The sequence below is a fragment of the Coregonus clupeaformis genome, unplaced genomic scaffold (assembly GCF_020615455.1).
Source record: "Coregonus clupeaformis isolate EN_2021a unplaced genomic scaffold, ASM2061545v1 scaf1227, whole genome shotgun sequence".
NCBI classification, from domain to species: Eukaryota; Metazoa; Chordata; class Actinopteri; order Salmoniformes; family Salmonidae; genus Coregonus; species Coregonus clupeaformis.
In genome coordinates, this window is record NW_025534681.1 from 11,087 (window position 1) to 24,514 (window position 13,428).

The 13,428-nt window shown below is 42.9% G+C and overlaps 1 protein-coding gene across 1 annotated transcript in view; it reads right to left on the reverse strand.

The window, feature by feature from the left end:
- Window positions 1–7,969: 7,969 nt before the first annotated feature.
- The window catches only part of LOC121558896 (alsin-like), a 115,532-nt gene continuing 110,073 nt past the window's right edge, over window positions 7,970–13,428 (reverse strand). Inside the window, exons 32-34 of the mRNA XM_045217789.1 lie at window positions 10,215–10,364; window positions 8,583–8,679; window positions 7,970–8,421 (exon numbers count right to left, since the gene is read on the reverse strand). Of these exons, the coding sequence (XP_045073724.1) occupies window positions 8,383–8,421; window positions 8,583–8,679; window positions 10,215–10,364 (286 nt within the window). The 3' untranslated portion in view covers window positions 7,970–8,382. The remainder of the gene's footprint in view (window positions 8,422–8,582; window positions 8,680–10,214; window positions 10,365–13,428) is intronic.

The window sequence follows — 13,428 nt, forward strand, 5'->3', positions numbered from 1 at the left end:
CCGACCTGAGTATTTCCCCCACTACCCTGACCTGTAGTATCCCCCACTACCCTGACCTGTAGTATCCCCCACTACCCTGACCTGTAGTATCCCCCCCACTACCCTGACCTGTAGTATCCCCCCACTACCCTGACCTGTAGTATCCCCACTACCCTGACCTGTAGTATCCCCCCACTACCCTGACCTGTAGTATTCCCCACTACCCTGACCTGTAGTATCCCCATACCCTGACCTGTAGTATCCCCCCCACTACCCTGACCTGTAGTATCCCCCCACTACCCTGACCTGTAGTATCCCCCCCACTACCCTGACCTGTAGTATCCCCCACTACCCTGACCTGTAGTATCCCCCCCACTACCTTGACCTGTAGTATCCCCCCCACTACCCTGACCTGTAGTATCCCCCCCAGTACCCTGACCTGTAGTATTCCCCCACTACTCTGACCTGTAGTATCCCCCCACTACCCTGACCTGTAGTCATACTACCACCACTACTACTACTACTACTACTACCACTACTACTACTACTACTACTACCACCAATACTACTACTACTACTACTACCACCAATACTACTACTACTACTACTACTACTACCAATACTACTACTACTACTACTACCACCAATACTACTACTACTACTACTACTACTATTACCAATACTACTACTACTACTACTACTACCACCAATACTACTACTACTACTACTACTACTACTACCAATACTACTACTACTACTACTACCAATACTACTACTACTACTACTACTAATTACCAATACTACTACTACTACTACTACTACTATTACCAATACTACTACTACCACCACTACTACTACCAATACTACTACCACAAATACTACTACTACTACTACCACTACTACTATTACTATTACAAATACTACTACCACAAATACCACCACCACCACTACTACTACTACTACTACTACTACTACTACTACTACTACTACTACTACTACCACTACTACTACTACTACTACTACTACAAATAACACCACCACCACTACTACCACTACTACTACCACTACTACTACTACTACTACCACCACTACCACTACTACTACTACTACTACTACCACCAATACTACTACTACTACTACTACTACTACCAATACTACTACTACCAATATTACTACTACTACTACTACTACTACTACCACACTACTACTACTACATACACTACTACTACTACCACCATACTACTACTACCAATACTGCTACTACTACTACTACCACCAATACTACGCACATACTACTACTACTACTACACCAATACTACTACTACTACTACTGCCAATATTACACACACTACTACTACTACTACTACCAATACTACTACTTACCACTAATACTACTACTACTACTACTACTACCAATACTACTACTACTACTACTAATACTACTACTACTACTACTACTACTATTACCAATACTACTACTACCACCACTACTACTACCAATACTACTACAAATACTACTACAAATACTACTACTACCAATACTACTACACAATACTACTACTACCAATACTACTACTAATTACTACTACTAATACTACTAATACTACTACTACTACTACTACCACTACACTACTACTACCTACACCATTACTACTACTACTACTACTACTATTACCAATACTACTACTACCACCACTACTACTACCAATACTACTACAAATACTACTACAAATACTACTACTAATACTACTACTACCAATACTACTACTACAAATACTACTACTACCAATACTACTACTAATACTACTACTACCAATACTACTACTAATACTACTACTACTACTACCAATACTACTACTACTGTTTTGTATTGTGGACATACAGCACACAAGGCCTTATTCAACCTCACTGATTTGAGCTATTGAAACAAATTAATCAAACAGGAGACATTTCTAGTCTAAGTCATTTGTTTTATTGTCCGTTTCTTAATAGTTATCTTTTTGTTCAGATATACATTTCATAATCAGATTTTACACATTTTAGTTAATGAAGTGTTCATGAGATTTTATACATTTTAGGTAATGAAGTGTTAGAAAAATGTCACAGAGTGTTAAATGTTAGTCATTTTGTCACAAAAACAAACTCGCATAAATCTCATAGAATCAACAGCTTATGACACAGTGACCAGGTAAGCCTATCAGGAGGCAGTTGAGGTAAGCAGCCCTTTTGAAATACTCAGCAACTGTACATCACATGTCTACATTTATTTTTATATATTTGAGTTAAAGTACAATCCAATGAAAAAAATATAACTGTGTTAAAATAGTGAGTTCATCCACTGTATGTTAGATCATTTCTTGGTTAGTTAATATCTCATTGAATGCACCTGGTTATGGCACATGTGACCAGGTAAGCCTGTAGTCAGTCAAGCTAAGCATGAATCTATGAAATCCACTACTTATTATACAGGCATCGTATAGGTCAGGTTCCAGAAGGTTCCACTATCAAGAGGCATTACAACGACCGAGGTAAACCTACTTTGTTTTCGTCTGGTTTGGGGTGGCTTTAAGGTTACCAATAACCAAATATCAGTTGCTGTGACAATAAATAAGTAACCCATTCTTAATAACATCAATTCATTTTTAAAAGAAATTTAAAAAGCAGTTTTTTTGAACTTCTTATTAAAAAACCAAAAGAGCCCCCTTCTCTGCATCCACCAGTCACGTGTCCGTCCCCCTAATATGTTTCTCTGGCAGATCCTCTGTTTAAATAGTCTATCTACAGTGAAGGAAAAAAGTATTTGATCCCCTGCTGATTTTGTACATTTGCCCACTGACAAAGACATGATCAGTCTATAATTTTAATGGTAGGTTTATTTGAACAGTGAGAGACAGAATAACAACAACAAAATCCAGAAAAACGCACTCCTCTTTGCAGATCTTCTCCAAGTCATTAAGGTTTCGAGGCTGACGTTTGGCAACTCGAACCTTCAGCTCCCTACACAGATTTTCTATGGGATTAAGGTCTGGAGACTGGCTAGGCCACTCCAGGACCTTAATGTGCTTCTTCTTGAGCCACTCCTTTGTTGCCTTTGCCGTGTGTTTTGGGTCACTGTCATGCTGGAATACCCATCCACGACCCAATGCCCTGGCTGAGGGAAGGAGGTTCTCACCCAAGATTTGACGGTACATGGGCCCCGTCCATCGTCCCTTTCATGCGGTGAAGTTGTCCTGTCCCCTTAGCAGAAAAACACCCCCAAAGCATAATGTTTCCACCTCCATGTTTGACAGTGGGGATGGTGTTCTTGGGGTCATAGGCAGCATTCCTCCTCCTCCAAACACGGCGAGTTGAGTTGATGGCAAAGAGCTCCATTTTGGTCTCATCTGACCACAACACTTTCAACCAGTTCTCCTCTGAATCATTCAGATGTTCATTGGCAAACTTCAGACGGGCCTGTATATGTGCTTTCTTGAGCAGGGGGACCTTGCGGGTGCTGCAGGATTTCAGTCCTTCACGGCGTAGTGTGTTACCAACTGTTTTCTTGGTGTCTTTGGTCCCAGCTGCCTTGAGATCATTGACAAGATCCTCCCTGTAGTTCTGGGCTGATTCCTCACCATTCTCATGATCATTGCAACTCCACGAGGTGAGATCTTGCATGGAGCCCCAGGCCGAGGGAGATTGACAGTTCTTTTGTGTTTCTTCCATTTGCGAATAATCGCACCAACTGTTGTCACCTTCTCACCAAGCTGCTTGGCGATGGTCTTGCAGCCCATTCCAGCCTTGTGTAGGTCTACAATCTTGTCCCTGACATCCTTGAGAGCTCTTTGGTCTTGGCCATGGTGGAGAGTTTGGAATCTGATTGATTGCTTCTGTGGACAGGTGTCTTTTATACAGGTAACAAGCTGAGATTAGGAGCACTCCCTTTAAGAGTGTGCTCCTAATCTCAGCTTGTTACCTGTATAAAAGACACCTGGGAGCCAGAAATCTTTCTGATTGAGAGGGGGGTCAAATACTTATTTCCCTCATTAAAATGCAAATCAATTTATAACATTTTTTGACATGCGTTTTTCTGGATTTTTTAGTTGTTATTCTGTCTCTCACTGTTCAAATAAACCTACCATCAAAACTATAGACTGTCCCTCTTTATTTAACAGAACAGAATGTCCCTTTGTATGAATACGATCCCTTTATCAGGTTAAATTAACCTAGATTAACTTTCCCTAAACCCCTGAGGAGTATCAGTGCAATATTTTCAATGCATGATGAAATGATGCCATGTGACTTTGATCTCTCTCTCTCTCTCGCAAATTAAATGCATAATGAGAATTTAAAATTGTCAGTCTAGTAGCAGTGTAGTAATATGATTATTACATTTTTTGTAATGCATTTTTTTCATAAGTCCACCATCATTTGCTTAAAGTGAAGTCTGTGTTGCCCCACGCCTTCCTAACCAGACTGTCACGCCAGGCCTTCCTAACCAGACTGTCACGCCAGGCCTTCCTAACCAGACTGTCACGCCAGGCCTTCCTAATCAGACTGTCACACCACGCCTTCCTAACCAGACTGTCACGCCAGGCCTTCCTAACCAGACTGTGTCACACCACGCCTTCCTAACCAGACTGTCACACCACGCCTTCCTAACCAGACTGTCAAACCAGGCCTTCCTAACCAGACTGTGTCACACCACGCCTTCCTAACCAGATGGTCACGCCAGGCCTTCCTAACCAGACTGTCACACCAGGCCTTCCTAACCAGACTGTCACGCCAGGCCTTCCTAACCAGACTGTCACACCACGCCTTCCTAACCAGACTGTCACGCCAGGCCTTCCTAACCAGACTGTCACGCCAGGCCTTCCTAACCAGACTGTCACACCACGCCTTCCTAACCAGATGGTCACGCCAGGCCTTCCTAACCAGACTGTGTCACACCAGGCCTTCCTAACCAGACTGTCACACCAGGCCTTCCTAACCAGACTGTCACGCCAGGCCTTCCTAACCAGACTGTCACACCACGCCTTCCTAACCAGACTGTGTCACACCACGCCTTCCTAACCAGACTGTCACGCCAGGCCTTCCTAACCAGACTGTCACGCCAGGCCTTCCTAACCAGACTGTCACGCCATGCCTTCCTAACCAGACTGTCACGCCAGGCCTTCCTAACCAGACTGTCACGCCAGGCCTTCCTAACAAGACTGTGTCACGCCAGGCCTTCCTAACCAGACTGTGTCACACCAGGCCTTCCTAACCAGACTGTCACGCCAGGCCTTCCTAACCAGACTGTCACGCCAGGCCTTCCTAACCAGACTGTCACGCCAGGCCTTCCTAACCAGACTGTCACGCCAGGCCTTCCTAACCAGACTGTCACGCCAGGCCTTTACTAACCAGACTGTGTCACATCTGTGTGCCTCATTGCAAAGAGCCTTTGTTAGTTGCATAGTTTTTACACAAATCAAATCTAAATAGGGATCAATCATGAGAAACATACTTCTTAGTGATATTATAATGGTAAACTATTGACTGTGATTATTCAGTTTAACAATAATAGCAGTCTTGATTTAAGGCAGTCTACAGTGTCTAAACTACGAAGATAATTTAACACAGTACCCATACTAAGGGCAGCAGACAGGCTAGCGGTTAAGAACATTGGGCCAGTAACCAAAAAGGTCGCTGGTTTGAATCCCTGAGCCGACTAGGTGAAAAATCTGCCGATGTGCCCTTGAGCAAGTCACTTAACTAATTCATTGCTCCAGGGTCGCCATCAATAATGTCTGACACCTGGCCGTGACCCCTCTCCGAGCGTGCCTCATGGGGAGGTGGGAAACGCAAAAAAACTTTTCCATTTCACACCTTGTACAGGTTACCCAACTGTACATGCAGTGAAACAGGACAAATATAAGCGCCCCCTAGTTGATCCTTATTCAAAGTGCTAACATGTTACAACTCACTCATTCACCCTCTTTCATACAGACTGTAATTAAATCACAATAAAATATATACTACTTGATATATTTCAATATATCCAATATTTTTCTCCTGATACATTTTGTTCCAAATATTCTATAAACATGTTCCAGTGTCTTTCATGATTTTAAAATGTATTTCTAAAACCTGTACATTTCATTAGAATGATTTGGCACAATCCTATCAGTGTTAACATAATCATTGCACATTCAAACTCAATGTGGAGTTTCCCAATAGTGTCAGTTGCAAGAACCATGAAGATATTTCTGAGTCAGGATAAAAGCTAGTCAGGATAAAATCTAGTCAGGATAAAAGCTAGTCAGGATAAAAGCTAGTCAGGATAAAATCTAGTCAGGATAAAAGCTAGTCAGGATAAAATCTAGTCAGGATAAAATCTAGTCAGGATAAAAGCTAGTCAGGATAAAATCTAGTCAGGAAAAAATCTAGTCAGGATAAAAGCTAGTCAGGATAAAGGCTAGTCAGGATAAAATCTAGTCAGGATAAAAGCTAGTCAGGATAAAATCTAGTCAGGAAAAAAGCTAGTCAGGATAAAAGCTAGTCAGGATAAAAGCTAGTCAGGATAAAAGCTAGTCAGGATAAAATCTAGTCAGGATAAAAGCTAGTCAGGATAAAAGCTAGTCAGGATAAAAGCTAGTCAGGATAAAATCTAGTCAGGATAAAAGCTAGTCAGTATAAAATCTAGTCAGGATAAAATCTAGTCAGGATAAAAGCTAGTCAGGATAAAAGCTAGTCAGGATAAAAGCTAGTCAGGATAAAAGCTAGTCAGGATAAAATCTAGTCAGGATAAAATCTAGTCAGGATAAAATCTAGTCAGGATAAAAGCTAGTCGGGATAAAAGCTAGTCGGGATAAAATCTAGTCAGGATAAAAGCTAGTCAGGATAAAAGCTAGTCAGGATAAAATCTAGTCAGGATAAAATCTAGTCAGGATAAAATCTAGTCAGGATAAAAGCTAGTCAGGATAAAATCTAGTCAGGATAAAAGCTAGTCAGGATAAAAGCTAGTCAGGATAAAAGCTAGTCAGGATAAAATCTAGTCAGGATAAAAGCTAGTCAGGATAAAAGCTAGTCAGGATAAAATCTAGTCAGGATAAAATCTAGTCAGGATAAAAGCTAGTCAGGATAAAATCTAGTCAGGATAAAATCTAGTCAGGATAAAATCTAGTCAGGATAAAATCTAGTCAGGATAAAATCTAGTCAGGATAAAAGCTAGTCAGGATAAAATCTAGTCAGGATAAAAGCTAGTCAGGATAAAAGCTAGTCAGGATAAAAGCTAGTCAGGATAAAAGCTAGTCAGGATAAAATCTAGTCAGGATAAAAGCTAGTCAGGATAAAAGCTAGTCAGGATAAAAGCTAGTCAGGATAAAATCTAGTCAGGATAAAATCTAGTCAGGATAAAATCTAGTCAGGATAAAATCTAGTCAGGATAAAAAGCTAGTCAGGATAAAATCTAGTCAGGATAAAAGCTAGTCAGGATAAAAGCTAGTCAGGATAAAATCTAGTCAGGATAAAATCTGAGTCAGGATAAAAGCTAGTCAGGATAAAAGCTAGTCAGGATAAAATCTAGTCAGGATAAAATCTAGTCAGGATAAAAGCTAGTCAGGATAAAATCTAGTCAGGATAAAAGCTAGTCAGGATAAAGGCTAGTCAGGATAAAAGCTAGTAGGATAAAGCTAGTCCCAGGATAAAAGCTAGTCAGGATAAAAGCTAGTCAGGATAAAAGCTAGTCAGGATAAAAGCTAGTCAGGGATAAAATCTAGTCAGGATAAAATCTAGTCAGGATAAAAGCTAGTCAGGATAAAAGCTAGTCAGGATAAAAGCTAGTCAGGATAAAAGCTAGTCAGGATAAAATCTAGTCAGGATAAAATCTAGTCAGGATAAAAGCTAGTCAGGATAAAAGCTAGTCAGGATAAAAGCTAGTCAGGATAAAAGCTAGTCAGGATAAAATCTAGTCAGGATAAAAGCTAGTCAGGATAAAATCTAGTCAGGATAAAATCTAGTCAGGATAAAAGCTAGTCAGGATAAAAGCTAGTCAGGATAAAAGCTAGTCAGGATAAAAGCTAGTCAGGGTGCATGAAAGTTCCCTTTGTCATGAGGCAGCAGCACCTGAAGTCTAGAACTCCCTTTTCACTGCATCTCTTAAATACATTTTTCTAATTTATTTCTCATGCTCCGGCCTTTGATTGTTATAATTGTTTCACTAATTCCTTATTGTGTACTTTGTATTGTTTTGCTACTTTTTGTGAAGCAGGGCTTCGGTCTCAAATGGGACTTCCCTGTATAAATAATAGTAAAAAAATGTAAATGTCTTTAGCCCAGGATGATCAATCGCCAGACTGACTATCTGGTCATCTGGAGTCGACGGGATGGAAAGTGGGTCCGCCCCGGTCGACCTCCGTTGTAGAAGGCAGTACACTTCCTTCCCTACGTGGTCTTCTCCTGCTGGATCTGAAAACAGCAAGCCTGGACAAGGACATGCCAAGAAAATAGATCAATCAATGGGATCCTTATAACAAATTTAGAAACGCTAATCAATAAATCAAAACATCCCAAACTAGAAAAATAAATGTTCTTGAAGAAAATGTGTTTGCTTGCTTCAGCTGTCTAAAAGTACAGAGTGTTACCTTGAGTGTGATGAACATGTGTCCCAGTTCTCCGTTCTGCAGAGAGGGGTCCATTAGGTCTTCTATAAGACTCACCTCAGCAGCCAGATTCCTCATCCTAGAACAGGGACAAAGGAAATGTCCCCATTGGGCTCTGGTCAAATGTAGTGCACTATATAGGGAATAGAGTCAGTGTTTACCCTATATGCATTATCGTGGCGCCACAAAATATTTAAATGAAGTACACACTAAAACCAGCTATAAAGTCTGTAGAAAAGATAATGGAGCTATACATTTTCTTTGAGAACTAACAACCACCAAAATAAAAAAACTAGACAGTCATGGTATTGTTTGTTATAATTGATTTTGTTATAATATTTGAGTCACTCAGATAGCATAAGAACATAACATAACCCATGGCAACTAGCCCCATGGCAACTAGCCCCATGGCAACTAGCCCCATGGCGAAATGTGTAGAATTGCAGGTAACTAGCTTTAAAACATAACCATTTTGTCTCTGCACCCTGTCGTCAGTAGTGATGCCACCTGTCGTCAGTAGTGATGCCACCTGTCATCAGTAGTGATGCCACCTGTCGCCAGTAGAGATGCCACCTGTCGTCAGTAGTGATGCCACCTGTCGTCAGTAGTGATGCCACCTGTCGTCAGTAGTGATGCCACCTGTCGTCAGTAGTGATGCCACCAGTCGTCAGTAGTGATGCCACCTGTCGTCAGTAGTGATGCCACCTGTCGTCAGTAGTGATGCCGCATGTCGTCAGTAGTGATGCCACCTGTCGCCAGTAGTGATGCCACCTGTCGTCAGTAGTGATGCCACCTGTCGTCCAGTAGTGATGCCACCTGTCGTCAGTAGTGATGCCACCTGTCGTCAGTAGTGATGCCACCTGTCGTCAGTAGTGATGTCACCTGTCGTCAGTAGTGAAGCCACCTGTCGTCAGTAGTGATGCCACCTGTCGTCAGTAGTGATGCCACCTGTCGTCAGTAGTGATGCCACCTGTCGTCAGTAGTGATGCCACCTGTCGGTCAGTAGTGATGCCACCTGTCGCCAGTAGTGATGCCACCTGTCGTCAGTAGTGATGCCACCTGTCGTCAGTAGTGATGCCACCTGTCGTCAGTAGTGATGCCACCTGTCGTCAGTAGTGATGCCACCTGTCGTCAGTAGTGATGCCACCTGTCGTCAGTAGTGATATCACCTGTCGTCAGTAGTGATGCCACCTGTCATCAGTAGTGATGCCACCTGTCGTCAGTAGTGATGCCACCTGTCGTCAGTAGTGATGCCACCTGTCGTCAGTAGTGATGCCACCTGTCGTCAGTAGTGATGCCAACTGTCGTCAGTAGTAATGCCACCTGTCGTCAGTAGTGATGCCACCTGTCGTCAGTAGTGATGTCACCTGTCGTCAGTAGTGATGCCACCTGTCGTCAATAGTGATGCCACCTGTCGTCAGTAGTGATGCCACCTGTCGTCAGTAGTGATGCCACCTGTCGTCAGTAGCGATGCCACCTGTCGTCAGTAGTGATGCCACCTGTCGTCAGCAGCGATGCCACCTGTCGTCAGTAGCGATGCCACCTGTCGTCAGTAGTGATGCCACCTGTCGTCAGTAGTGATGCCACCTGTCGTCAGTAGTGATGCCACCTTACCGTGCTCTAAGCACGACGTAGAGGAAGAGAGGGAAGAGGTCGTCCATGGAAAACAGGAAGTTCCCCTCTAGCAGGGCATGTACTTCCTGGGTCAGCTCCTCAAAGGTACGCTGGATCACCTGCAGCTTGTCTGACGGGGTGAAGGTGGTGCTGTGAGGGGTAAACACACAAACACAAGGAGACAGAGAAGACTTATACAAGATACAATACTATATCTGCCTTCAAAATTGTGAAAGTATATATATACAGTGGGGGAAAAAAGTATTTAGTCAGCCACCAATTGTGCAAGTTCTCCCACTTAAAAAGAAGAGAGAGGCCTGTAATTTTCATCATAGGTACACGTCAACTATGACAGACAAATTGAGAGAAAAAAATTCCAGAAAATCAAATTGTAGGATTTTTTATGAATTAATTTGCAAATTATGGTGGAAAATAAGTATTTGGTCACCTACAAACAAGCAAGATTTCTGGCTCTCACAGACCTGTAACTTCTTCTTTAAGAGGCTCCTCTGTCCTCCACTCGTTACCTGTATTAATGGCACCTGTTAGAAGTTGTTATCAGTATAAAAGACACCTGTCCAGAACCTCAAATAGTCACACTCCAAACTCCACTATGGCCAAGACCAAAGAGCTGTCAAAGGACACCAGAAACAAAATTGTAGACCTGCACCAGGCTGGGAAGACTGAATCTGCAATAGGTAAGCAGCTTGGTTTGAAGAAATCAACTGTGGGAGCAATTATTAGGAAATGGAAGACATACAAGACCGCTGATAATCTCCCTCGATCTGGGGCTCCACGCAAGATCTCACCCCGTGGGGTCAAAATGATCACAAGAACGGTGAGCAAAAATCCCAGAACCACACGGGGACCTAGTGAATGACCTGCAGAGAGCTGGGACCAAAGTAACAAAGCCTACCATCAGTAACACACTACGCCGCCAGGGACTCAAATCCTGCAGTGCCAGACGTGTCCCCCTGCTTAAGCCAGTACATGTCCAGGCCCGTCTGAAGTTTGCTAGAGTGCATTTGGATGATCCAGAAGAGGATTGGGAGAATGTCATATGGTCAGATGAAACCAAAATAGAACATTTTGGTAAAAACTCAACTCGTCGTGTTTGGAGGACAAAGAATGCTGAGTTGCATCCAAAGAACACCATACCTACTGTGAAGAATGGGGGTGGAAACATCATGCTTTGGGGCTGTTTTTCTGGAAAGGGACCAGGACGACTGATCCGTGTAAAGGAAAGAATGAATGGGGCCATGTATCGTGAGATTTTGAGTGAAAACCTCCTTCAATCAGCAAGGGCATTGAAGATGAAACGTGGCTGGGTCTTTCAGCATGACAATGATCCCAAACACACTGCCCGGGCAACGAAGGAGTGGCTTCGTAGAAGCATTTCAAGGTCCTGGAGTGGCCTAGCCAGTCTCCAGATCTCAACCCCATAGAAAATCTTTGGAGGGAGTTGAAAGTCCGTGTTGCACAGCGACAGCCCCAAAACATCACTGCTCTAGAGGAGATCTGCATGGAGGAATGGGCCAAAAATACCAGCAACAGTGTGTGAAAACCTTGTGAAGACTTACAGAAAACGTTTGACCTGTGTCATTGCCAACAAAGGGTATACAACAAAGTATTGAGAAACTTTTTGTTATTGACCAAATACTTATTTTCCACCATAATTTGCAAATAAATTCATTAAAAATCCTACAATGTGATTTTCTGGATTTTTTTTTCTCATTTTGTCTGTCATAGTTGACGTGTACCTATGATGACAATTACAGGCCTCTCTCATCTTTTTAAGTGGGAGAACTTGCACAATTGGTGGCTGACTAAATACTTTTTTTCTCCACTGTATATATATATCCCTATTAAGGAAATAAGGGTCCAGATCAACTGTAATACATCACACTGGAGCGTCCTGACCTAAGGGATATGACCAGATCAACTGTAACACATATACACTGGAGCGTCCTGACCTAAGGGATATGACCGGATCAACTGTAACACATCACACTGGAGCGTCCTGACCTAAGGGATATGACCAGATCAACTGTAACACATCACACTGGAGCGTCCTGGCCTAAGGGATATGACCAGATCAACTGTAATACATCACACTGGAGCGTCCTGACCTAAGGGATATGACCGGATCAACTGTAATACATCACACTGGAGCGTCCTGACCTAAGGGATATGACCAGATCAACTGTAACATATCACACTGGAGCGTCCCTGACCTAAGGGATATGACCGGATCAACTGTAATACATCACACTGGAGCGTCCTGACCTAAGGGATATGACCGGATCAACTGTAATACATCACACTGGAGCGTCCTGACCTAAGGGATATGACCGGATCAACTGTAATACATCACACTGGAGCGTCCTGACCTAAGGGATATGACCGGATCAACTGTAATACATCACACTGGAGCGTCCTGACCTAAGGGATATGACCAGATCAACTGTAATACATCACACTGGAGCGTCCTGACCTAAGGGATATGACCGGATCAACTGTAATACATCACACTGGAGCGTCCTGACCTAAGGGATATGACCAGATCAACTGTAATACATCACACTGGAGCGTCCTGACCTAAGGGATATGACCAGATCAACTGTAATACATCACACTGGAGCGTCCTGACCTAAGGGATATGACCGGATCAACTGTAATACATCACACTGGAGCGTCCTGACCTAAGGGATATGACCAGATCAACTGTAATACATCACACTGGAGCGTCCTGACCTAAGGGATATGACCGGATCAACTGTAATACATATACACTGGAGCGTCCTGACCTAAGGGATATGACCAGATCAACTGTAATACATCACACTGGAGCGTCCTGACCTAAGGGATATGACCAGATCAACTGTAATACATCACACTGGAGCGTCCTGACCTAAGGGATATGACCGGATCAACTGTAATACATCACACTGGAGTGTCCTGACCTAAGGGATATGACCAGATCAACTGTAATACATCACACTGGAGCGTCCTGACCTAAGAGATATGACCGGATCAACTGTAATACATATACACTGGAGCGTCCTGACCTAAGGGATATGACCGGATCAACTGTAATACATCACACTGGAGCATCCTGACCTAAGGGATATGACCAGATCAACTGTAACATATCACACTGGAGCGTCCTGACCTAAGGGATATGACCAGATCAACTGTAATACATCACACTGGA